Here is a 27208-nt window from a genome sequence, read left to right as displayed (position 1 = left end):
ACTTTTTTTAAAAATCATTTATTTATTTGCTTGTTTATTAAATCAGTGGGCTTTGAAACCGGGAATGAGAGAACACTGAGTGAGAGGGAAAGTCGCCATCTTCTCCCCATGTCTGCTGTATGTTTTCTGCATTGCCTGCCATTATAATCTCACGTTTCTCCCTGTTCTGGCTACTGCTGCTCTGAAGAGATTCCAACAGAAAACTCAACTCTCAGATATTTTGGTATTTTTCTTATTCTCAAAATGTTTTCCTCCTCGACCTGTTACATCTAAGAGATTTCTTTGTGTGTGAACAATTATTTACTAATTTGATATTCTACATGATTGATTTTTATTTACTTAACTTTAAAAACTTTTTACTTCAAAGATCTACAGAGAGATCTTTCATCCACTGGTTCACTCCTCAAATGACCACAGTGGATAGGGCTGGACTGGTTCAAAGATAAGAGCTAGGAATTTCGTCTGGATGTGATATGTGGGGCAAGGACCCATGAACTTGGACTGTCTTTCACTCCCCAACCCCAGGTGACTTTTCAAGGCGCTGAGACACAGGTGGAGTAGCCGGGAACCCAATTCTGGTGCCCATAAGGGTCAGCATAGTAGATAGCAGCTTAACTCACTGAGCCACAGTGCTGGCCCCTACTGCTGATTTTTCAAAAGTGCCTTAAAGTGTTGAGATGGATCCATTGCAGCTATTAAACATTAGCAATAAAAACTTTTTCCTACACACATACAATATCCCCTTTGGTAATTTACTCCAATTGTTTGCTCCAGTCTACTTTCTGCTTCAGAATTCTTGAGGATTATATGTGGTTTTGGTCCCTCTCTGTCTTGTCCTATCTATTTTTGTTCTTGATAAGTTGTTGTATTTTATCCTTTTTTTTTTAAAGGAAACTTGCTTTATTTTTTACTTCAGAAAATTTTAAAGGTTTCATTCATTTATTTGAAAGGCAAAATCATAAAAAGAAGGTTGAAACAGAAATAAATATCTTCTATCTGCTAGGTAACTCCCCAAATGGCCACAATGATAGGAGCTGGGCTTATGTAAAACCAGGAGCTTCTTCTGGGTCTCTCATGTGGGTGCAGGGTCCCAAGGACATGAGTCATCCTCCACTGCCTTCCCAGGCACACTAGTAGAGAGGTGTGGATCAGAAGATGAGCATTGAATTGGCGTCCCTATGGGATGACAACACCGTGGGTGGCAGCTTCAACAGCTTGGCCAGAGCACCAATTTCAACTTATTTTCCAACTTGAGTATAATCTTTATTATACTTAAATTTTTAAACTCAAAAGGTTGCCTTTTCTTTTTCTTTTTGTTTTGAGGACTCCACTACTAAGTTCCTTGCTTTTGTGAGAGATTTGGTATGCTGCTACTGCCACCTGCTGGAATTACACGTATTTTCTGACGTTTGAGCATGTTTAAAAGAAGGATATTTAAAAGTAAGGATCTATCAGTGGGCATGTTACTAAACTAATGACTTCATTACTACTGATGATTTTATTAGTGATAACATGAAGCTTTTGAATGCCTTTTGTATTCATGTTGCATTTTTTAGTTATTACAGTATCAATGGCCCATTTCCAAAATTTGTGGCTGTTTGCAGAATGAAACAAGCAGATGGAAACTCTGTCTGTCTCTCCCTTCTGCAACTCTGCCTTTCAAATAAAAATAAATTAAAAAATAGATATGTTAAGTAGGGAACTTGCATGTTTATGAATTGAAATTTTTTAGTTTGTGCAGTCATTTGGTTCATGGAATATTTTTCTTCATCTTTGTCATGAAATGCTTTAGCCAGCTGAGAGGCTGAACAATATGAAAGTTACAGTCTGTAATGATATTTTTCTCAGTGACTGTTTGCAAGAGTGTTAGTGACCTCCACGAACAGAAGATAATTTGCATATTTTACATGCACAATGTGGTAAGCTTTAAGATATGCATTTTCAATGAAATAATCACCACAATGAGGGCAAGAAGCACACCTATGGGTCTCCAAAATTTCCTCCTGTGCCTTTATAATCACTGCTGCCTCTCCCTGTGTCCACCAACCAGCAGATGGGGCAGGGAGGTGGGGAGATGCTATCTGTGTTACTAAACATTCTTGAGTGTTTTCTAGATCTACAGTCTGTACTTTTTCTTTGGTTTTCACAGAGTATACCATTTTGCTATTTGTCCGAGTTGTTTCTTGTATCAGTAGTTCTTTCCATTTTAATTGCTGAGCAATGTTCCATGGAACGCATAGGGATAGTGATCGTTTCACCTATTGATGGGCGTTATGATTTTTCCAGTTTTCGCTAAGACAATGGACTTCCACCAACACTGGTTTGTAGATGATTGTATAGACATATGTTTTCACTCAGGATGAGTAAATATCTGGACATAATGTTTGATGTATGGCTAGCTTGATGTATAGCCACTAAACTGATTTGCAAAGTGGTTGTGCCATCCTACAGTCCATTAGTGCTGCTTAAGAGAATGTGCAGCTGGGCCCTGCATGGTAGCCCAGTGGCTAAAGTCCTTGCCTTGCACACAACAGGATTCCATTTGGGTGCCGGTTCTAATCCAGGTGTCCCTGCTTCCCATCCAGCTCTCTGCTTGTAGCCTGGGAAAGCAGTCGAGGATGGCCCAGGAGGCTAGGGACCCTGCACCCGCGTGGGAGACCTGGAGGAGGTTGCTGGCTCCTGGCTTTGGATCGATGCAGCACCAGTCATTGCAGCCACTTGGGGAGTGAATATTGGATGGAAGATCTTTCTCTCTGTCTTTCCTCCTCTCTGTATATCTGACTTAGCAGTAAAAATAAAATAAATCTTTAAAAAAATCAATCTTTAAAAAGCTATTATTTCATTTTATTTATTCGAGAAGGGGAATTTCACGATGGTGCCATGTTTTGCAGAAGTTGAAAGCAGTGTCCCAACTCTGAGGTGGTATGGAGACAGTGAAAGCTTCCTAAGTAGACTGTTCCTGCCCCTTCCATACCATGGTCATTTCTTAGTCCAGTTCTCCGGAACTTGAAGATTCAGTGAGCACATTTGAAGTTGATTCCCTTGCTGTCCCATGGCAGGAAATGTCCTCATATCAAACCCAATACGGTTGAAACATCCCCTTCACCCCCTGGCCGGTGACTTACTAAACTCTAGTCTTGTCAGTCCCATTGTTTGTTGCTATTATTTGCTTGCCTTTTTTTGCTCCCCAACTTCTGACTATTGTATTTGAGCTAAATGCTTCACTGTGCTATGCTTTTCAAACAAATGTAGTTTCCAGAAAAACAAAATGTTCCCTAGGGTGTGCATTTTCCCTTTTGGGAGTGAAGCCTTGCCACAAGTCATGGGTTGAATCCAACAATGAGCAGATCAGAATTACTGGGTCTGTGGTGGAACAAATAGCAGCATGGTTGAGAGCCAGGTTGCAGCTTCAGTCGGTGGGTTTGCCTCTTGGTGGTAGGCTATTTCCTGGGTAATCTTTCAGAAGTTAACCCATTTTGGCTTTCTTGATACCTTAGTTTTCTTGTCTAGAAAAGAGGAACAATAAAGTTCCCCGGGGTGGGGGTGTTGTTGGGATACAATACTGTCTGCCTGTGGTGCACAAACACTCAATAACAGCTGTTATGACTATGGGAGATTTTTCTATCAAGCATCCTCATTCTCCCAACCCCCACAGCTCCCTTGTCTTTTGTACCTTGCCTCTATTGGCATGTTTCTGTGTGAGTGAGCCACTTTCTTTTTCTTTTCTTTTTTTCTCCAATCACCTGTAAAAGCTCAGTGGAAATCTCAGTGCACACATTCCAGGACCTGCCCACCTGCTGACTGCCCTGCTGCTCTGTGCTGCCCACTTGCCCTCCTCACTGGCACCATGCTGAGGACAAGCCTGATCCTGTCCGCCTTGTGTGCCCTGGCAGAGACTTTTCCAATTCTACCTCCAGGTAAGTAAACCACTGAGGACATTCTGGCGAATGAAACCCCAATCCTTTCTGTCCCTCTCTGGGTCTGTATGTATAGACAAAGACTGAGTTAAGATTGTAAAACCCCACTGAATAATATTTATATCACCTGGTTTTAAGGTGGGGATGGGCTGAGACCTTGGGTAGTTGAATAGCTGAGCTGATATTTGGGTTGTGGGGCTTGATCGGCCTCAGAGGCTGGGCAGATGGAAGAAGGTAGGGAAAGAATGACTGAGGCTTTGCTGTGGGTCGTGTTCAGGATTGGCTGCTTCTGGTATATCCAGGAGAGGAAGTCTGAGTGTGGTCAACTTACAGTGAAGGTTAGTGAATTTCAGGAAAACAGTGGTTGTGGAAGGGACAAAATTTTATACATTTTAAGTATTCCTGAGGTTTGTAGTGTCTTCACAATGTTAATACAGTCCATGACTTGAAAAACGAAGTTCTGAAACTTATTTTATAATCTGTTTCTCTCCTCCCCACTCCTTACCTGCCAAAGACCAAGGAAAGGAAGAAAGAATGGAACTCTTACATGGGAGCTGGTTAATGGATAGATGAGGAGGGACAACCAAGAAGAGATCAACCAAGGAGACGGGATCCTGGATGCTCTCACATTGTTTTCAGACCCACAAACAGTCAGAAAGAAAGTCATCTATCGTTTGTTGCATGCTACTTTATTGGTATTTGGAGGATAGGGTTATGATCACAGTGTTTCCATGCGCCTTGTTGAAGGATCTTGTCTTCTCATTAAGTACCTGAAACAACAAAACAAGGAGGGTTATAAAGGATACTTGCATGGCAAGAATTTCCAGTCCTTTGTATTGGACATTGTATGGCTGAGGTGAGGTGGATGAGAACCCACCAACTCTCTCCTGTGTGATCCCTTTCTTCCTTTAGTATTTTTGTTCACTTTTCCCATGTACCTCCAGCAATTTCAGAAAAAAATATTATTAGGTTTTTCATTTTGGTTACCATTAACAATGTTCATGGGTCTGTTTATGAACATGAGCCTGCAATAGATCTTATTGTAGTGAAAAATCAAAATAAACTTGAATGTCCATGCACGAGTCTTGCTGACAGAAATCAAGGCACAGCATCAAACTGCGGTACTATGTAATTAAACAGACACACACCTTACTAAAAAAATATCTCTGTCTCTCTATGAGATCATATGAATATTTTCTAATAAATAAGTTACTTGAAATAAGTAGCATAGGTATATGCACAATGTATATGATCACTAAAGTGGAAAGTATTTCACACTTATAAACACATAAATGTTTCCTACAGAACACCCACAAGCATACTAGTGATGGGTTTTGAGGAGAAATGTGGAGGTAGGCTAAGATATGCCTTTAAAATGTGGTTTCATGTCTTTCTATGCAGATACGTTAATTTTAGATTGAACATGTATTAGTTTTAAAATAAGAATTCTAGGCTGGCTGTTCCACTTCTGAGCTGGCTTCCTGCTGATGCCCTGAGAAGTCAGTGGAGGAAGGTCCAAATGCTTAGACCCCTGCAATTCACATGGAGAAGCTCCCGGCTGCTGGCTGTGGCCTGGCCCTGCCCCGACTGCTGTGGCCAAAAAGGGAGGGAGTCAGCAGATGGAGAATCTCCCTCTGTCTCTCCCTCTCTCTTTGTAACTTCATTTCTCAAACAAATCTTCAAAAAGAAAACTTTAAAAATAATAGATGGCAATTGGCAGAATTCACTTACAATGCCATTTTACTGTGGCTGTGGGTCGTGAGAGCCTTAGAGGGAAGGTTGAGTAAGAGACATGGAAGGGGCAGTTAGTGAGCCCGGGCAAGGAGGCAGACAATCAAAACAAAACACTGGTCAATTCCCACCTCACTAACACAGTTAAGACAGGTGATCATTGGCAACATGGAATTGGAGGGCAGTGTTTCTCAAAATCAGAACTAGCTCTCAAAGCTTGTCAAAAATAATGGTCTTGCTACCCCACCCAAGAATAATACAAAATAGAAATCTTTAGGGGATCTCTGCCAGATTATGATATTTACAAGTGAGTTATATGATCCTTTCATTTAAAAAAAGCTAAACATTTAATAACCACCATGGCCTTGTGTGGAGACAAATTTTAAATCACACCTGTCTTTGGGTTCCAGGTGACTAGGTTGGCCTTGGGGAAGTCACAGCACTCTGTTATTGCGGAAGAGTGAACTCTCTGGTTGTCCTTGGGGTCCAGGAGAAGCTGGTGGGTTCTGATCCTGGTGCTCTTCCTCCTCTGGTGGACTCTGCTCAGGCCCATTGCCTAAATCTTCTGGTGATCCTTGGGGTCCAGGTGGGCCCGAGTGTCCAGGATAAGACGATGGGTACTCATCCTGGTGCCATTCGTCCTGTTCAGTCCCATCATCGCCATTTGCTTCATCAGAATCATATCTGGCAGGTGGTCCTTGAGGAGAGGGCAGCAGAAGAAAAGCCAAGCTTAGAACTGGAAGACTCTGTTCTAGGGTTAACACTCTAATGTGACCACAGTCTCTCTCCCAGAACCTGTCTCAACAGCCAGTCTCTCCCATGCACACAGCTTCTTTATGTACTACACCTCTTCATTCATACACTGTGTCATGCAAATCTTATTTGTTTAGCCTTGGGGAAGATAAGGCTCTGAAAAACAGCAAAGAAAATAATTTTGGGGATCCCTTATCATTTTCAGATGACATCTCCAATTACCAAAAAGAGGCAAGGACTAGGAACATCAGATATGTGCAAGGTATCTTAGAGAGGCTGGAGGAGGGATACCCCATAACTTGCTAATTGTGGCTCTACATTTAAACACCTGTGCCCTATATTGAAACTAGACCCGATGTTCCAGGCTCCAAGGCCCATGTAAAGAGATACTAAGCCAGAGAAGAGAAAAAGACAAAAAGTTGCTGAAGGCACATTTTTTTAAAAATCAGTTACAAACACAATTTAGTATGGAGGCACAGAGCAAAGGATGGCTATACTGATGTCTTCATGTTCTACCTGAAGCAATGTCATTGCTCAGAGAAATACTGAGCTAAAGGAAGCGGTGAATGGCTTCTCAGTTGGATGGAGGATACTTCTATTTAATACTCCTGAGAAGTCACTTCTGGCCTAAGAGAATAGGCAGGCAGCTCCTATCATCAAAACCAGGCCACGCCGATGTTCAATTTGGTGACCTTACCGTGGCACCTAGAACCAAGAAGGGCATCTATGTTTTTACAAGGCTTAACATCCATACTTTGTAGCCAAAACCTGGTAATAATCATATGCTAGAGAACTGAAAAATTGCAGCATGAAGGAGGAGGAGAAAGTTGATGGAGATGACAGTCATTGTGACGAAAGTTTGAGATGCTCACATCCCCTATCAGCCTGGCTGAGTTTGAAGCTCTGGATCAGGTGCTGATTCTGGCTTCCTGTGAATGCACAGGAAAAGCAGGGTGAGCTTCAGGAGTTGTGACGTCAGCCTGGCACTCATGTAGCTACTGTGGGCATTTGAAGAGTAACGCAGAAGAAGGGGGTTCCCAACGAGGACTCTCTCTGTCTTTCTCACACACTCACAAACACTCATTTTTCTCTTTCTGTATTTTTAAATTTTTTTTTAAATTTCGAAAAATATTGAGAATGATTTTGGCTTTACCTGCTATGACAGCGGGATCACTTTCAGCGTTGACATCTAGGAGAGAAGTAAAGAATGATGGCAAGGTTAAGTCACGATGTGTCAAAATGTTTTACAGGGAAAGGGTAAGTCTGAACATGGCTTTGGTTCCTTGCTACTCTCCCTGTGTTTACAGTTGAAAGGGGGGAGAGCAATGGCAGTCTTGCTTCTGTGCTGGGGACTAATGTTGAACCCAACATACAGAAGCTCTTTTGTCTTCCTTAGGATCCCTGTAACGTACTGCTAATTTATGTTAAGTGTATGGACATTTCAATGCCATGTGTTGTTATACATCTAAGTGCTTTCTTCACTAAATACTTAGCGTGTTGCTTTTTTTTTTTGTCAAGCACCATCAGAAGTAATACTAATGAGAGAAAACAACCTTAGAAATAAATTCAGAGCACAGAGATGTTTCCATATGGGTGAGAGAAATATAAGATGATTGCATGATATCTCTGCACCTTTATACACTGTCAAAATTGTCTGACTCTCTGGCTCTGAAATAACTCTACTGCATACTTATCTTGGCCTTCTGAGCTATATTCCCTGCATAGCAAGATAACCATCATGCCCTATTTGAATGCTGAGATAGCTTCAAAACTGGATTTCCCTGTATCAGTCTTACCATCTTCCTGTGTATCCTTCACAGCTCAGTCATAGAGATGTCTCTACCCATGCAAATTTCACCTGGGAATTTGCTCCTACTGAATGGCTAGTTGCTGTCGTAGTTGGAGCAAAGTATCAGATCTCAGTTTATCATTGATAGAAGAGCTGTGCAGCCCCATCCTTCTTTTGTTCACTCGTCCCTTCCCCCCTCCTCCCTCTCTGCAGTGTAATCTTCTACCCCATCCCTTTAATACCATTGTCTGGTATCTGTGCTGAGCTCAGGGCCAGCAGGGCCACGGAGAGCAGGATCAGCAGCATGTTGCAGGAGACTCTGGAGTTGCTCCCAAGTGTGTGTTGGGAGAGTCAGGGCAGCTCGCTTTATACAGAGCGGCAGAACAAGGGCGCCTTTGAGCTCCACACTACGTGCCTCCCCTCCTGACACACTAGGCTGTTCTCACATCACATAAAACACATCCTCTATTTCTCTCTGGTATTTGAGCCCAGCAGGATGGAGTGGGATGGAGGACATTGTTGCTTCATTTCCTTTAGAAATGAAGGGGTTCAGAGTGTGACTCGGACAAAGATTTAGAATAAGTCTGGCCAAGAAATCAACACAGATAATAACGTTGAAACTTGGCTTTTCCTTGATTTTCCTTGTGTTTGGGATTATAGTCAGTCTCTTTCTTTTGCTGGATGTGTGTCTGAAGGTGCATGCTGATGGTGATTTTCACTCATGGAGAAGAAGTTGGACATTTTTGGATGTTATTTTGGTCCAAATTTAGGCTTTCATGGTATATGCACCTATGTGTATATGGTAGTTAACTGAATTTTTGATGATATTCAGGTTATTTCTTTTTTCTTTAAGACAAGTGAGGATTATATTCTTAGGTGCACATTGTGACAGATTGAGTCCTGGTATATAAAACACAGAGGTCTTAATGTTCTTTTTTCCAGGAATGTCCTGGAAATTAATTAAAGTAAAAGTTGGCAGACAACACCTTTGATTTCTTCAGTAGCTCAACATGAATATACAATTCCTAGAATGAGCCATAATGATTCATGCATCTCAGACTATTTAACACATCTTTCTCTTATCTATAGTATTCAGCAAAATTCAGATTTGGCTTTACCTCTTTAACAAAGCATTTCAAAACACTAATATCTTAGTGACCACAATAATGGTCCTGCACTCTGAATCTGGCTGCTTCACCCAAGCCTCCTGTTATCACATTGACTTCTAGTATATAGTACATTTCTGTGACATCCGTCTTCCCTAGTTGATCCACAATGCAAAAAAATGAAATATCTTATTAACATTTTAAAATTAAGATTTTATACAAAGTGAGAGAGAGAGAGAGAGAGAGAGAGAGGAAAGTGTCAGTCTTCTGTCTAGTGGTTCTCTCTCTAGATGCTCTCAACAGCCTGGGTTTTGCCCTGCCAAAGCCAAGATCATGAAATGCGATCCAGGTATCTCAGGCTCTTGAGTCACATTTGCTGCCTCATAGGATGTGCATGAGCATGAATCCAAATCACCAGGGGGTGGATGAGAAAGACAAACTCTTGGCACCTCTGTATGAAATGAGGACATTCCAGTGGCCTTATAAGTGCTGTGTCTCGGGCTGACAGAGATGACCAAGATTCTCTGGATCTGGCATCCTTGTGTTGCAGAGGGTAGGAAATGTGAGACATCAGGCTTTTTTATTTTTACAGCTCAGCAATGTGAGTATGCCTTCTTCGCGTGAACCATGCTATTCATGTCTCTGAGATTTCCTCTATGCTCTTCACCTTTTTTTAGAATGTTCTGTAAAATTTGATTTGGGCCTTCTTTCTATTGGGATGTTTGCTTGTTTATTTTATTCCCCTGGAAGTCAGAAACAGAGATCTCTGTGTCACATCTTGTGTTTCACATCCCAAACACCTGCAATAGCCACGACTGGGTCTGGCTGAAATCGAGAGTCTGGAACTCAGTTCCCATCTCTTCCAGATGTGTCAGGAACCCAGTTATTGGAGCCATTCTCTGCTGTCTCTTAAGATCAGCATTAACACAAAGCTGGGACTGGGAGCTAAGATTAACACAAGTGAATCCAGAATGAGATGGTCCAAGGCACAGTCTTAACAACTGAGTCAAATTCTCTCCCCAGGATGTATTTTCAATCACTTCTGTTGATAATAAGTGACCACAAGTAAGTGCTACAAGAATACTTATGTTGCCCAGTGCCTCAGTTTTTCCACATGTTACTGGGGCAAGGGAAGCGGAGAAGAGAGAACCTGCCAAGGTGGGGGGATGGTTGACCTTCAGGTAGGAAAGGAAGGTTAAAGCGAAGGAACAGACCTGCTCACCATATGTTGGCGCCTGCGTTATGGGGCTGTCAGATTGAAAATCAACCTTGACCTTGGCTTGTTGGGGAGTGGAACAGAAAAGATTGTTTCTCCAAATATCAATCAGGTTTTTTTTTTCTTCTCTTTATAACATTATCTAAGGTCAGTGGTAAGTGAAAGCCATTAATGTTTCATGAAAGAGTAAATATCAGCTATGAACTCACAAGACAAAATGAAAACAGATCTTATGAAACAATGCAAGGGAACAACACTAGCAATGGAGAGGGTGGACTGAACGCGACAGCAAATTCTGCAGTCGGCAACTGAGGCAGCTTTAGGTGGCTTGAACGCCTAAGCAATCCAATTGTTTTCTAACGTGTGGGTTAAACTTAACGCATCCCAGGGAGAGTGGTTTGTTTCCCCATCCTAATACAGGCTCCCAATCTTCCTCTTTCTCGGCGGTTCAGATTGTGCGTGGAGTTTTGGCTGATCATCCCTACGGCAAGGGCTGCAACTTACCTTACCAGTTTCAGCAAAGTTAGGGTGCAGTAATTGTTTCTCTGAGTTCATAGAGAAAATACCCTCAGAATTTCCCTCATATGAGAGACAAACCCACACATGTCTCCTCCACATTTTTCAGAAAGATATACAAAAACCAGATAAAATAAAACCCATGAAAGGGGTTTGGTCACATCCACATGCTTAAGAAAATGATTCACCCTTTTCTCCCAAACAGAAGCGACATTTATTTTCAGAACAGGGGTTTTGTCCCTCTTATTTAATGACATTAGTCATACCATAAACTAATACCAACATCTATTATTTTATAAGGCATTTTTATACACACACCATTTTTTTTTGAAAAGTGAGTCTTTTCAATATCAATAGAATTGTGTTTTTTCTTTTTCTGAAGAAAGTACATAACTTTCTGTATTTGCCTTTAAAACCTGTTGTCATTTTGACGTTGCTCCATAGTGACCTGTGATTCTGTTTAACAAAATATTTAAAATATTTTGACATTTTTGACAACTTTTCAAAATAAAATTTTAAATGAAATCTTATTCACTTTAAACTAATCCTGGGAACCTACTGATGGCCTTTGGAAGATCTCAAAAATAATTTCTTCTCTTTTCTTGTAAAAATCGATAATACACTAATTTTCATTTGCTTGGTGTATCTTGTTCTGACTTTCAATTTCAGTTCATGTGTGCCTTGACTTGTGAAGTAAGTTTCTCTTTGGTAAACTGTAGTTGAGGCTTGTGTTTCTATCCACTCAGAAAAACTATGTTTCGACTGGACGATTCAATTCATTTACATTCAAAGTGTCATTTACAAGATTATTCATCATTTCTGCCTTCCTAGTGAATTTTGTATTGTGTTTTCATGAGGGTTAGTTTAACATAGGATTCTATTCTTTGTGTGCGTGCAAAACTACCGATAAACATAGGAAAAGTAGATGGTAAACACAGCAGTGAGGATCGTGGGGCTGCAAATTCCTTTTTTTAAAAAAATTATGTATTTTTATTGGAAAGTCAGATATACAGAGAGGAGGAGAGACAGAGAGGAAGATCTTCCACCCATTGATTCACTCCCCAAGTGGCTGCAACTGCAGAAGCTGAATGGATCCACAGCCAGAAACCAGGAGCTTCTTCTGGGTCTCCCACATGGGTGTAGGATTCCAATACTTTGGGCTGTCTTCGACTGCTTTCCCAAGCCACAAACAGGGAGCTGGATGAGAAGTGGAGCCACCGGGATTAGAACCAGCACCCATATGGGATCCCGGCACATGCAAGGAGAAGACTTTAGTTGCTAGGCTACTGCTCCAGGCACAGATCTGTAAATTCTAATGCTTATGTCCCTTGAATTGTGTGAATGACATGGTTCGGTGTTATGCACTTGGGGATGTGTACTGGCTTATTCTGAAGGTGAGAAGGTAATATTATAAGAACATTTCTTAGTAACATAGAGTTTCCTACAGATCATGTTGCCCTTGTCAAGTGACAAAGATTGTGGTATTTTTTCCGGCATAAATATGGTTGTATCCTGAAAGGATATTATATTAGCAGTTGAAAATAATCCTGATGTACTTGGGCTTCTGGGCTCTATGAAAGCAGAGGGGAATTTCATCAGCTTCCTCTCTGTATTGGGGAGAGAGTCTCTGGTGCCTGCAGACAGTCAGCAGGGAGATTTTGAAGAGATGGCTGATGGTCCACCTTTAGGAAAAAAGGAAGACTAGAGGGAAGGAGCAAAGGGGCAGACAGGCAGGCCAGCTCAACTGCCTGAGTTTGTTGCACAAGCAGGCGTGAAAGTGGAAGGCAATCTTGACTTTCATTTGATACACACTGGAACAGAACAGGTGATTTTTGCCAAAAACGATTCAACTTGTACCATCTTCCTGCTCCAATGTCAGAAATAAGTGACAGAGATTAATGTATCATGAAAGAATAAACATCAGCTGTGTACTTATCATACAGAAGCAAGATGGAGGGTACGGAAGAACTGAAAGGTTAGAATATCACTGGGCAAGGGGAGGTTAGGACAATGAGCAGTACTGCGGAGGCTGGCCTGGACATCTTTGGGACCAGATGGCGTAACCAACAGAAATTCACTCGAGACCTTTTTGAAAGCTGATGGAAGTCCAAGATCAATGCATCAGGAGGGTCATTTTCTGCTGAGCTCTCTCCTTGATTCCTGATGGTCATTTTTTTTTTTTTTGCTAGACCCTCCTGGGGGGTTTCTTCTGTGCATGTGTATCGCTGTGTGTTCAAATATCCTCTTCTAATAAAGAACAAGGCAGTTGGATTTGTGTCTTCCATAGAAACGTCATTTTAGGTCAATCTCCTCTCTAAAGGCTTTGTTTCCTAAGAAAGTAATATTGTGAGATGCTGCATGTAAGGGCTTGAATGTAAGAAGCTGAGGAACGATAATGACTGCTACAAATTCACAAAAACCCTGGAAGGGCAAATGAGCCCTTGAAGGATGAAAAACAAAGAGAAAATAACTTGGGAATGTAAATAATCAAGGCATTTTAAAGAGATATGTATTTTCAGGTAGTTCACAAAAGCATATATCTTTGTGGGCTCAGCACAGTAGCCTAGTGGCTAAAGTCCTTGCCTTGCATGCTCTAGGATCCCATGTGGGTGCCAGTTTGTATCCCAGCTGCTCCTGTTCCCATCCATCTCCCATTCTTGTGATCTGGGAAGGCAATCAAGGATGAGCCAAAACCTTGGGACCCTGCACCCACTTGGAAGACCTGGAGGAAGCTCCTGGCTTCAGATCAGCTCAGCTGCAGACATCGTGGTCACTTGGGGAGTGACCAATAGATAGGAGGTCTCGCCTTCTCTCTGTAGATCTGACTTTCCAGTAAAAATAAATAAATCTTTTAAAAAACCTATATTTTTATGTAAAATATAAGTGAAGAGAATTTAGGATGGATTGGGATGAAATTGGACACAAAACCTAGGAATGTAAAATGATGCCAAACATTTCTTCTCTAGAAAAAAATACGATTTTGTTTACAATGGTTATGTCAGATTATCTTGGGACAGACAAGAATTAAAAGGATCAAGTGTTTTTTTAAACACTAATATTAACAGTTTTTAAACTTCAAATTTGTGTGGTATTAACTTGAAAAGCTGTAAGTTTTCTGAACAGCAATGATAGTATGCTAATTCATACCATATCATCAGGAAAATCATTGAATTCATACATAATTTATGGCTGCACTGCACAATGAGATGCATGCCTGTAGTGACAGGAAGAGAACTAAATCAAAGTCGGGAGGTGAGGACTCAGCCCAGGTTGCCCACCTCTTGAGCTGTCACTGAGTCCTCCCAGGGTCTGCATGCTGCAAGCTAGGGTCGAGAACTGTAGATGGATATCACCGCTTTGAACTCACATGTGGCAATTAGGAATCTTAACCAGTTTGCTAATCATAAGGCTGAAAGTCCAACACAGGTTTCAATCAATGATAAATTGATCATTGTTTTCAGATTAGTCTAATTAAATACGATTTTATTAACTGAATTTCACCGTTTGTGTCTAGAACACACATACATAACACAATTAAATACATGTTGTAATCCTTCATTTTTATTATACTTTATTGTTTATCCAACACAGTAATAACATTTAAAAGTCAAGTAATCATTATCATTTATAATGCTTAATATAAAATTCATTATCAGTGTATTTTAATTTTATTATCAACTAAAGTATCTCTGTGCCTAACACAAACATGCAATTTGCTTTGAATGCAAACCAGACAATTTCAATAATGCTGGACACCGTAGCCTAGAACATTGTAAGAGAAGAGTATGTGGGTGAAAGAGACTGGTACTGAGGCATTTTCTTCTTCCCATCTTTCTCTTTGCTTTTCTCTCAGGACTTCACCAAGCATGCTTATGTGTTATGGTCTCTGACACATTTTATCTTCTGCAGGACACAGACTGAAGCCTGTTTCAATTTGCTATGCCATAAAATCAGAAGAAGAGGATGGCCAGATGGATAAAGAAATATTATCACATAAGCAAAAATCTTTATTGCAGTGCTGTCTGGAAAATAATAGGTTAATATCATCACAGCATGGCTAAAATAATGCACAAGAAAGAGAAGAAGAAATGACATCATGGCTTTCATAGCTTTGACGTGAACCTCTGTGCTAGAATCCCGGGAATATATGCCATGCAGCTTCATCTGTCTGGTGTGGCTCCACAAGGACAGGATCAGAAGAAGGAACGAGGTCGATGTCACCACGAAGAAGATGATGAGCACCATGTGGATGATAATATGAGAAATTAAGACGTCATATAGTACTTCCATCAAATCAGATGTTGAGTTTTTTGTCATTAGTATCCATTCATGTACCAGCCTCTTAGTAAGCATTTTCTTCAGAATGAGATATTTGCAGAAAGAAAACACGGCTACTACCATGATAGCTAGGAGCAGTTTGTGAATCCTCTTCTTCATCCAGAGGAACACAGAGTGAGAGAAGTTGGCTATCTTGAAAAAGTATAAGACACTGAGGCAAGTGGTACAAGACATGCAAAAATAGTTGCTTCCTACCCAGAGAACTTTGCAAATGATCTTCAGATCCTCAGGCAGAAGTATTTTCTCATAGAAAAATTCAAGAGAGATATATGAAATTGTCATCCACAGAAAAAGTATCCTAGAGAGGGCCAAGCAGGTGAGGACAAAGTCAACGAGAAAGACCTTGCGTTTTTTCATCCAGTCAATACTGTGTACCAGTATAATGAATCCGTTTCCCCCAATCCCCACTGTGAATTCCAAAATAAAAATGATCAAAAACAAGGTATCCAGTACAGAAGGCATGTCTGTTCATAGACAACTTTTGCCTTCAATGCTCCACTTACTGATCCCAGTTGCACTGTTACAGATGTATCTATCCAAAGCTGAAATTGTCCATTGTACTGATGATCACTGGTAGAGTCTGAGAAGCCTCCAAGTTATGCCTCCAAGGAACGTTTCAATTAAACTAGAAAATCTGCCTGTATTTGGCTCAAGGATGTCTTCTGGAGTAATTTGCAAAGCAGATATTATATTTCTGGCTATTATTTGCTCTGGTTATATTTTACAGGTAAAGGTTTGCATTTAAATTTGAATCTTCATTTGCTAATATTCAAAATTAAGAGGTTTTCTTATGTAGTTTTGTGATATTTTTCTTTCCTTAAATCATTCTCAGTTTGTTCCAAATATTCAGTTAATATATTCATTATCTTTGGCCAAGAACCTTAAATCTGAAATCTAGAAAATGTAGCAAATATCTAGAGTCTATGATCAACATATATCTTCATTACCAACATAAATCCAGATTATTTATGGAATAATCAAAGTTTTAACAAACGAAGAAAACCTGTTCTTTGTCATAGCATCAAAACCTGTTAGAGTCTAAGGCAGTCTTTTTCTTAAGATTTATTTATTTTTATTGGAAAGTCAGATATACAGAAAGGAGGAGCAGAGAGGAAGATCTTCCATCCGCTGATCACTCCCCAGGTGGTTGCAGTGGCCAGAGCTGCACCAATTCAAACCCAGGAGCCAGGAAATCCATCTGGGTCTCCCATGCCAGTGCAGGGTTCCAGGGATTTGGGTCATTCTCAGAGTGGAAGCAGCTGGGATATGAACCAGATCCCAAATGGGATCCTGGCACATGGAAGGCGAGACTTTAGCCACTAGGCTGCCACGTCAGTGCAACTCTGGCATTTCTTAACAAAATTAAACACACACAATATTTGTTCTGACTATTTTTATCCTACATTATTTTGCCAAGAACAATGAAAAAGAAATACATGTTAGAATTGAAATCAGTGCTATTTATAGTGGTCAAAATTTTGGACCCATTCCAATGTTCATCAACAGATGAGGGAATTATTTTAGAAAGTGTTATATATCCAATACTACTCTCAAATAAAAAAAAAAAAACACCAAATCACAGACATATGCAGAAAAAAGCAGAGGAGCTCAAAAAGCATTATGCTGAGTTTAAAAGGCTGTACATATCATATTTTGTGATTCTTGCATTTGAAATATTAGAAATTCAAGACCCTTCCATCAAGTTACAAAGACCGACATTTCATTCCTGGGTGGACTGGATGGTGACAAGGAGCAAGAACTGCAAAGGGCACTGATGGAATCACACGAGTATGCATGTTTTCAAAGCTCCCACTGTAATGAATGCTATGCAATACATTTTATTATGTATAAATTGTGCTTACATAGTGCTTATTTAAGAATGCATACAGCAAAAACATGCCTACACAAACATACACAATCACTAAAAAGGAGGGTCATAGTTTAATGTGGCATTTATATTTAATTTATGAATCTTGTTAATTTTGTCATCGGTACTAGCAGTCGTTGCAACCACAAATTTTCCCTGCTTGTTTTTCAAATTCACCAGAGCTGGAGTACTGGTAAGGAAACAGACTTTTTAAGGAGTCAGAAGTCTTGGGGAAAGAGTAATCTCTAGATCAAAAATACTCTCTTCATCTCCAACCAGTCGGCAAAAGTGGTGTTTAAAGGTACGGGGTAGCTACAGGTGAAGGTTAGGAAAAGCAATCAGTTCATCAGTTGAAAATGAAACAAATCTTCATTCCCTGCCCATGGGCACCTGAAATTTCCATGCAATTAGTACTCTCTCTTAGCCATAGGTCATTCACAGAACTGTCACCTAGCACTTGACAGCCAAAGCATGCAAGGGGAAGGGACACACCTTCATTATGCTTACACTAGTTTATCAGTTAGGTAGGAGGGCTTGTTAACATCATCACTGCAAACACTCCTTTGGTGAGTGATTCTGAACTGAGGAGCCATCACGCGACAAAGTGGTGAAGGGTTACAGGGGTGGATATTTCTAAATCACACTGGAGTTTATTAATGGTTTCTTTTAATAAGTCTGAAACTGTTGATAATATAGAGATACACATCCTAATTAAGGAACACTTTCAGATAGAATGGTGTTATACATATTCATATCAAGATTCTAAAATGGCCTGCACAAGAGAAGAAGCTGAGGGAAGCATTTATTTTTAAGCTCTTTGTAGACTGTTTTTAAAAATCTGGAACTTATGTGAGTCTGCGGTCTGAATGGTTTACAGAATTCGGAGTTTGTTTTAGTCCACACCAAAGCTGCTGCAGCATTAGAAATAAGGGGGCCCGGCGGTGTGGCCTAGCCTGCTTGTGGCCTGGGAAAGCAGTTGAGGACAGCCCAATGTATTGGGACACTGCACCCGCGTGGGAGACCCGGAAGAGGTTCCAGGTTCCCAGCTTCGGATCGGCGCGCATCGACCCGTTGCGGCTCACTTGGGGAGTGAATCATCGGACGGAAGATCTTCCTCTCTGTCTCTCCTCCTCTGTGTATATCTGGCTGTAATAAAATGAATAAATCTTTAAAAAAAAAAGAAATAAGGTCTGCCTTAACTTAGGGTTTCCCAGAATCAGAATAAATGAGTGACCTGAAGGATAGATCATGGCAAGTGTCTGGCAGACACTGTGCGAAAGGGGGTCCTGATGTATGCTAGGAACGCTTGCTACCACACTGCACAGGAAGAAACTCACATGGAGGAGGAGGAATGAGATCACAGTTTTCAAGGCACTTATGTGAGCTTCGTTCCGGGGATCTCTGTGTTCTTTGGAATTGGACTTGATCCTCTGGAGATGTTTCCATAGGGAGATAATCAACAAGAAGAAGGAAATTAGAGCGGCACTAAATGGCATTAGGCTGAAAATGGTCATAGTGAGTAAAGACAGTTGTGACAACGTTGAAAAACCACTGATCCTGGAGTCCCAAGTTGCATTTCCTTCGTATTGATGTATCCAATCTGAAACATAGATGTGAATTGTCAGCAAATTTAAAAACAGAAAGATCAAGGTTCCTAGCTGTATCATCAGAATCACTTTTTTGACTCTCCACTTCAGGTAGAGAAAAGTAGGATTTGAGAAACTGGCTATTCTAAGCAAATAGAAGATGCTAAGGATTGCAGCAAACCAGGCACCCAAGTGGTTGCTAAGCACCCAGGCAGAAATTAAAATTCTTGTTTGTGTTTCAGACATAAGCAAGGGTGGGTGACGCGAAATTCTAAACCAATGTATTGCCATTGCCCAGATTAAACCAGTTCTTGAGATAGCCAAGAGGTTGAGGATCTGATCAACTGATGAACGCGTTCTTGTCTTGATCCAGTGCATGCAGTTTACCACGACTATGAATCCATTGCTGAAATTCCCAAATATGACTAGTGTAATTATTATTAGATCAAAGATGCTCTGGAAGGCACTTTCCATATCCAAATGGAGCAAGTTCAAAGCAAATATCACTACTGATTATCTGTTGGCCAAAAAGGCTATGTGCATTGCTGAGTGGACAATGATGTTCTTCTTTCTTCTTTTTTCCACCCTTCTTCAAAGTCAAGTAAAAAAAATTTGAGACTTGTTAGTTTAAGCCGCATGTATCTGTTCTGATATGTCTTTGGTGTAGGCTGAAATGGTTCATAGATGATTATGCAGCAAACTAAATTTGCACTTGCCAATATGCAAATAAACATACAGGCATATTTCCCTGCACAGCTGGGATTTTTTTCAAATAAGATTCCAACAGTTTGAGTTCTAAGGATCAAAAATTGTAAGTGTGGTTTGTAAAACATGTAATCTCATGATGCAGTGTCTAATAGTTTCATCACTGAAGATCTTTAAAGCACCAAAAGATATTGCACGCCAGTTCCAAAGAGTTCCTCTTCCTGGAACTACAGCCTGGTCAGGGCAGTAGTTAATATACTATCTATCATCTATCTATCTATCTATCTATCTATCTAATATATACTTGAAATGCAGGTATCATAGGCAGTATCATAACTTCTAACAAATATCTAGTGTATTTTAGGTATAAGATGGATAATATATATTATTTATGCCATCTATATATCATTATATAAAATAGATAATAAAAATAAGAATTTTTAAAATCTGTGCTTCGAACAATAAATATCAGAGGTCCAATACTTGCCATGCATCTCATATTACATGGTAGTAATATTCCTGCCTCCAAAAAAGTGTGTATGTATACAAATCTATAAATACAATATAAATGTAGAAAAATATGACACATTGTTAAATCTAAAAAAAAAAAATACCAAATCTTGTGCAATGTAAAACTTGTGGAGTGTACCTGTGATTATACATGACAGTCCTGAGGTAAGATGATTGCTTGAAATAATGCATAAATTCTTTAAGTGGAAGAAGAATGCATGGGACACACAGAGTACACACAGTTATGCAGTTTTAGAGATTGTCAACATTTTGAGTGAATGTATTATTTCAAGGAAAGAAATTACTACAGTTACATTATTGTCAGTCTTTTATTATGGATTTTCATTTGCAGAGATACACACATGTATACATATTTACATAACAAGCTTAGGTGAGAGAGTTATCCAGGATAGGTTTAGTAATTACACAGATGACTATGCTCTAAAAGTCAGTAAGAAGTATAGATAATACAGCAGCCTTGAATTTGTTTTCTGCTAGAAGACAATGTCCCTGATCTGATCTGAAAAGGTGAAGGTTTTCATTCTTTCAGCCAGCATTGCACCTGCCACAGCATAAGCAAAAAGGCATGTTTCAGTTTCCTGTTCCCCCAGATCAGGACAAACGAATGGGCTGAAGGGTAAATGACTTCAATAGCATAGAAAAGCAAGATAATGCTCACATTCAATGGCACACTCAAAATCCAAACTGATACAATTACAGATAGAAAGTAAATGCTAAACAGTACAAGGAAAGAGATCACAGTTTGCATGGCCTTTAGATGGAGCTTGGTGCTGGGGTCCTGGGATCCATTTCCATGGGCCCGCATCTTTCTCAGATGCTTATACAGGGAATAGATTAACATCAAAACACATGCCAGTGATATAGTAAACGGTATGACATTTGTTATCATGAGAAGAGTTGTATTGGTAAGGTGCAAGATTCCCACCCAGTTGCTCTTGCAAGTCATGTTTTGTTCATAAGTAGTCATCAAAATAGACAACTCTACATTCAGCACTGCAAGATAACAAAACAAAACCACCAAACTCCCCAAAAATACCAACAGAATTACACTGTTAATGTTTTTCTTTAGGTGAAAAAATACAATGTTGGAGAAATTGACTATTTTGAGCAAATAGAATATACTGAGAATGGTAGTCAGCCAGATGCTTACATGGTTGGTTATTGTCCATGCTGTGAGAATACTACTCTTTACTTGTCCATTATATAAAGCTGGATCAGTCACTGCTGAATACCAATAGATTAGTAAGATGCAAAGCAAAACAATTCTGGAGAGTGCCAGAGAAGTGAGAATCCAGTCAGTTGGAGAGAGCTTTTTTCTCTTGACCAAGTCAATGCAGTTCACCATGGCTATGAAGACATTGGCAAATTCTCCCAGAACAAATTCTGTTACTAGGATGAAAATAATGCCCAGTTGTAAGCTAATCATTTCTGAAAAACAAACACAACAAATATAATATAATGTAATATAATATAATATAATATAATATAATAATATCACAACAAATGTAATATAATATCACTGTTTGATATAAAGGTATATCAGCAAACATTTTCTTGATTTGCAATAAAATTCTTAGGCATTTTAAACTTTGTGCATGACGTGAAGCAAAGCATGCCAGCAGATGAGCTCATTGTTGTGTTCATTATACTGCTGTTCTGAAAACATCTCAAAAGTTCTTCTATTCCTGTTGTTTATATCTTTGCTGTGTGTTTGAACCTTTCATAGCTGATTCTGGAGTGAAAGCTGACTTCTCATTTGCAAGCAGGCAAATGAAGACATATTCTCTTTCATCGTTTGTTCTCTCTACATAATCTGAGGTGATGCAGTTGAGTACTCAGTTTTGAACATTATTAAATCTAACAAGTAGAACGTACAGACATGTCAAGTCTGTAGATTGACCTGTAGAAGTAAAGATGAGTTTAATGGTTTGTTGCCAGTGAGGTTTTATTTTAACAAAGGTAGTAAATGTGTCTAACAAAAGGCATAAAGGGTGTATTTCTAGGTATTTTATATTTTCATTCAAAAATCTTTTGAGTTTCATAGGAATCATGATTTCCTCACCTGCATCCCACATTATTGCCCTAACTTATCTTAAAATTTCATCTATACTATTAATACCTGTAAAGTATTAATAATGTATACACACAGCAAAATATTATGTGAATTATAATATTCATGCATTAGTTATTCTGACTTTGATTTTTTTCTGACAACTGGGATGTTTGCAATCAAGAATAAGTTAGGAATATGTGATAAAATTAAGTATGACAAATGTGTCAGTTCTCAGAATGATACATGATTTAATAATTATCATTAGTGATTATTAAGCACTTCATTTAAACTGAGATGATTTGGGTACATATTTGATACTTTATTAGGAAATACATGTACTTTTAAATACAAATTGTATCTGCTTAATAGCGATGAAAATGATAAAAATTATTTCTGGATTCTGAAATTAATAATATTAATATAGAATGATGGTTACAGTTTTTAAAAAATTGTAAATAAGGTCTTATAATCAATTCAATGAATTTAATGGGTATTATTCCTAGCAATGAATATTTTGTTCTTGTGATCATGAAATATTAAGCATTATTTTACATTATTAATTTATACATATAAAGTTTCTATTATTCACATGTACATATACTTACATATGATATATAATAAAATTTCTGATTTTGATTCCTCAAGAATTAATGATTAACATGAGTTCATATTATTGTACTGCACTTGACTCTTCCATTTAAGGGATCTGGATGGGCATTTTTGTATATAAGAGTATATTAATACACATACTTACATTCTGCTAAGGTATAATATGCTTGAACAATGCTTCTTTCAAACATTTGAGCTTTGCTACACTGAAAAGTAACTTCTGTAAAGTCTAAGTTGCCATTAAGTTGGCTTTCCCCACCAAGTATCCTTTATGCCATTCGTCTTATGCCATCTTCTATATGAATTTCAGGAGGACATAGCAGAACCTCGAAATTACCCTAGTGTGCCAAGATAATCAGACACTCAGTGTTTGTTTTTAAAGTGGAGAAAAAGTTGATGGGATTAGCTAGTTTGGAGCAACCCAGATACAAAAGTGGCTTGTCCCTATGCAGATAATATGGACAATCTTTCTTACTTTTCTACTTAAAAAATCTGGATTAAACAATATGTGGCTATGATCCAAAGCAAAACAGTTCTATAATCCACTAAAGCAGTGAGAAAGATACCTTGTCTCTTGACTCAGATGATGAAGTCTGCCAGTGCTAGAAGTTCATTGGCGACATTTCCAAGCACAGAGTTCACCATTCTAGAAGAGGTACAGTGCTTGGTATTAATCTTATCATGTCTGACAAAACTAAAATCAGCGCACGCCTAATGAGTGGGCAACATCTTTCTCTTCTTTTTAAATTCTGTGACCACTTTGAAGAAGAAATAATCAAAGCTTGCTAATAGCTGAGTTCAATGCTGTGTTGAAGGCAAAAATCTGTTTTAAATCAGATCAAAGGAAGTCCTGTTTGTATATCTTATATCCTCAGGGTAGGAGTCTTTCGTAGCTGTTGTTGGAATGGAAAGTGCAAGCATGCAAATGAAGACATATTCTCTTACAGTGTTTGCAGCTTTTGCAGGATCTAATCTCCATATGATTTGGGTTCATGAAGCTTCAGTGTCAGCTAAGAATACCTGAAAACCTAACCCATAAGAACCCATAGAAAATCGTTGAATTGGTAGTGCACCTTCATCATCTGAGATGACTTAGGCAGTTCTATGCCACTAGGGTTCAAGTGAACAAAATATTAGTTCCATGAAAAAAGTTCTGAAGGAATTGGTGCTTGGACCTTTTCTCATTTTTTATTAATATAAATAGAGCATATTTCGTGTATTTTATTGCTACACTTTTAAGATGATAACAATACTTCCTTTGTTTCTTCCTTCCTTCCTTTGTTTCTTTTCTTTATAAAGATTTATTCATTTTTGTTGGAAAGGCAGATGTACAGAGAGCTGGAGAGACAGAGAGAAAGATCTTCTGTGCACTGGTTCACTCCCTAAACAGCCGCAATGGTCAGAGCTGAGCCAATCCAAAAGCAGGAGCCAGGAGCTTCTTCCAGGTCTCCCACGAAGGTGCAGGGTCCCTAGCCTCCTGGCCCATCCTCGACTGCTTTCCAAAGCTACAAGCAGGGAGCTGGATGAAAGTGGAGCAGACAGGACAAGAACTGCCACCCATAAGGAATCGCAGGACATACAAGCAGAGGATTTAGCTACTAGGCTGTCATGCCTAGGCCCTCTTTTTTTTCCTTTATTTTTTAGAAAGAATCTATAACCACAGACTTGGTATAACACTGATCAAAATACTCAAGAAATGAAAATTCAAAAACCCGTACGTTCACAAGAGTGTAAGTGCTAAAACAGTAATGAAATCACAAGACACTTATTTTATTTCTTTACATTTTTGTATTCTATATTAAGTCTCATACATCAGAAAAAGAGAAGACAGTTGTGTTTTGGGGACTAATTTCAGTCAACATAACGGTTTCTAGTTACTTCCATTTTATTGTAAAAGACAGAATTTCACTCTTTCAATGGTTGAGTTCCATTCCTTAATGTATAAATATGTACTTTTCTTTATCCTGTCATCTGTTGATGTTGTCTGGATTGATTTCCAGTGAGCTATAATAAGCATGAGAATATAAATAATGGTCATATTATATTTTTTGAAGCTTCTGAATTGCCTAAGAAACCAAAGGAAGGCTTACATTCCCTAACGCTGGGTGCTGACTCTTAGTAAGTGGATGCAGTTATTATAAACAACCTCATAGACCCACACACATGCCACCTCTACCACTACAAGCCCTGATGTGCTTCATTTCTATCCAGGAAATCTCAAAAAGCTGTAAGACATGACTTTTGCAGGAAAAAAAAATCTCTGACATCTTGCATAGATTTAAACATTGTTAGGCTGAACATCCATTGATGTGTATAAGAACTGAATGGGATGTAGGGTGGATTGGACCAGTCTGCTGCACATACCAGTATACATAGGAATTGGGGTTATGATATGGAACTCACTCTGACTAGTCTTCAGTTCCTGCTGATGTGAATGACACCTCGGGGTATGGTGAGCAGAGCTGGGCTGAGCTGCAACATCCGTTGCCTTGCATAAGAGATGAGGCTGGAGACAGAATTGACCCAGCAATTGCAACCACTAGTGTGTGTGTGTGTGTGTGTGTGTGTGTGTGTGTAGGCTGATGTGGGTGACAGACTTGGTCAGACTCACCACTGAGTGGCACACACAGAAATCAGGTCTAGAGCCACCTCTGGCAAGGTTTCTTTGGGTCTCCTGGCCTACAACTGGACTGCTGGACTCAAAACCCCAACCACAGGATCCTAATAATAATGACTATATTTCAAGATTTCCTTAATCTGAAACTTGTGTACATGCAGGAGAATAGTAATAAAGAAACCTAAGGAGACTGAGAAATTTCTATAAATTTATTATTTCTATAAATGGGATCACAATTTTGAAACAACAGACTTATTGTGTGTGGTCCATATCTGAATTTATATATTTTATCCTGAGCTTCTTATCAGAAGTAGAAGGCACTATTCTATATTAAAATGTGTTACATATATACTATTATAAAAATCTATTTTAGTTATATCTCACAAACACCATACATAGATTTGTATTTTATACTTCCTGTTTTTAAATTTTGAAATGGGAGTCATTCATATTACTAGTTATTATAAAAGGATTCTTAACCTGCATGATATGTTTTTTGTCTATCCTGTGTAGATATACTGATACACATTTATGTATATAACCTGCCTGGATAACAATTACTCCAAGACAGAACTTTGGGAACAAGCAGCTTTATGAACCACAAGAACTCACAGCCTGAAATTCCTCTCTATTCTGCAAAAGATAGTGGAAATGCTAGATGGTACTCAAGGTTTTGCATCTTCAAGTCTGTACCTCAGCCAACCCAGCACAACAAGCAATGTCTGTTTAAGCTTCTTATTTCCAAGAATCAGGATGCATGAGTGGCCTGAAGAAAAAGTTAATTCCAAAATTTGGAGAGCCACAGCAATCAGACGCTTTTCCAGCAACTCAACAGCCCAAACCTGTATGACGACCGATAGAAAGAAAACAACATAAAACAGGAGGAAGGCAACCATGATCTTCAAGCTTTCCAAGTGAGCTTTGGTGTTGGTATCTTTGGACATCATGCCACTGAGATGCATCTTCCTGAGATGTCTACACAGGGAGTGGATGAGCAAAAGGAAAGTGATCAGGGACACAGTGAAGGGTATGATGGTGGACATCAAATAGGTGAGTAAGAACAGCCTGGATAAGTATAAAGATTCGTTAGAATTACACCTGCAAGTCATGTTTCTTTCACATCCACCAATGTAAGCATTCACTTGTGTGTTCAAAATGGCAACATGCACAAATAAGAGCACCAAAGAAAACAACAAGGTCTTTGAGACTACTTTTTCCACTCTCAACTTCAGGTAGAGAAAAGTAGAGTTAGAAAAATTGACTATCTTGAAAAAATAAAAGATGCTGAGGCTTGTAGCAAACCAAATGTTAAAATGATTGGTTACAGCCCAACTAACAGTAATCATTCTTAACATCCTGTGAGTAGCAATCCAATTCGGGCTAATCACACATATCAACTGGTATAAAGTTTCTAGCAAGAGCAAGCCAGTTCTGGAGATTGCCAAAGCAGTTAGGATCTGGTCAACTGAAGAGACCTTTCTTCTCTTGACCCAGTCAATAAAGTTCACCAGTACAATGAATCCATTGCTGAAGATTCCAATGATCCGTTCCACAGCACTGATAACTGTAAGTATACTCTGTGTAACAGCAACAGCACCCATCGCCTATAACAGAATGCCCCAGGTCAAATATCACAGCCAAGACTTCATATATTCACACAAACCGTTATATGTGTATTATTATTGAAAACACAGTAACATTCTCCCATTAAAATTCTTGTCTATACCATCAAATAGCACACTTTAAGATTTTTCTAGTAGATAATTCATGTCTTTCATTCTGAAACACCTAGGTATTTCCAGATAGATCAGATGAATTCCATTCAAATTTTGTCAGCCTGGTACATGAGTGATAAAATTCATTTGTAGTTTATG

General features: G+C 39.2%; 4 protein-coding genes across 4 annotated transcripts; all 4 read right to left on the bottom strand.

Annotated features, from left to right (window-relative positions):
• Positions 1–6082: 6082 nt before the first annotated feature.
• LOC101534684 (salivary acidic proline-rich phosphoprotein 1/2-like) lies at positions 6083–8496 on the bottom strand. The gene is made up of 3 exons (XM_004599614.2): positions 8433–8496; positions 7555–7590; positions 6083–6345 (listed from the first exon to the last, which is right to left on the bottom strand). Exons 1-3 carry the CDS (start codon positions 8494–8496, stop codon positions 6083–6085), a joined length of 363 nt encoding a protein of 120 aa, XP_004599671.2.
• Positions 8497–14898: 6402 nt separating this feature from the next.
• On the bottom strand, positions 14899–15828 carry LOC118760281 (taste receptor type 2 member 8-like). Its single transcript, XM_036497328.2, has one exon. It carries the CDS (start codon positions 15826–15828, stop codon positions 14899–14901), a length of 930 nt encoding a protein of 309 aa, XP_036353221.2.
• A 2592-nt stretch (positions 15829–18420) lies between these two features.
• LOC101534193 (taste receptor type 2 member 13) lies at positions 18421–19293 on the bottom strand (the record flags this gene model as incomplete). Its single annotated transcript, XM_004599612.3, has 1 exon — positions 18421–19293. A coding segment is annotated over exon 1 (873 nt), but the record flags the coding sequence as incomplete, so codon positions are not given.
• Positions 19294–25999: 6706 nt separating this feature from the next.
• LOC101533701 (taste receptor type 2 member 14-like) lies at positions 26000–26935 on the bottom strand. The gene has a single exon (XM_004599611.2). The coding sequence runs from the start codon at positions 26933–26935 to the stop codon at positions 26000–26002; it is 936 nt and encodes a 311-aa protein (XP_004599668.2).
• Positions 26936–27208: the final 273 nt, after the last annotated feature.

This window comes from Ochotona princeps, chromosome 27, assembly GCF_030435755.1.
Source record: "Ochotona princeps isolate mOchPri1 chromosome 27, mOchPri1.hap1, whole genome shotgun sequence".
NCBI classification, from domain to species: Eukaryota; Metazoa; Chordata; class Mammalia; order Lagomorpha; family Ochotonidae; genus Ochotona; species Ochotona princeps.
This window is presented reverse-complemented; position numbering and strand designations above follow the sequence as displayed.

Excerpts from the sequence above, each read along its gene's own strand:
- LOC101534684 (XM_004599614.2), bottom strand. The coding sequence starts at position 8,496 with ATGCTGCTGATCCTGCTCTCCGTGGCCCTGCTGGCCCTGAGCTCAGCA. Across the intron at positions 7,591-8,432 it reads AGCACAGATACCAGACAATG|ATGTCAACGCTGAAAGTGAT; the intron begins GTATTAAAGGGA and ends CTTCTCTCCTAG. Across the intron at positions 6,346-7,554 it reads TGATCCCGCTGTCATAGCAG|GACCACCTGCCAGATATGAT; the intron begins GTAAAGCCAAAA and ends CCTCTCCTCAAG.
- LOC101533701 (XM_004599611.2), bottom strand. The coding sequence starts at position 26,935 with ATGGGTGCTGTTGCTGTTACACAGAGTATACTTACAGTTATCAGTGCT.
- LOC118760281 (XM_036497328.2), bottom strand. The coding sequence starts at position 15,828 with ATGCCTTCTGTACTGGATACCTTGTTTTTGATCATTTTTATTTTGGAA.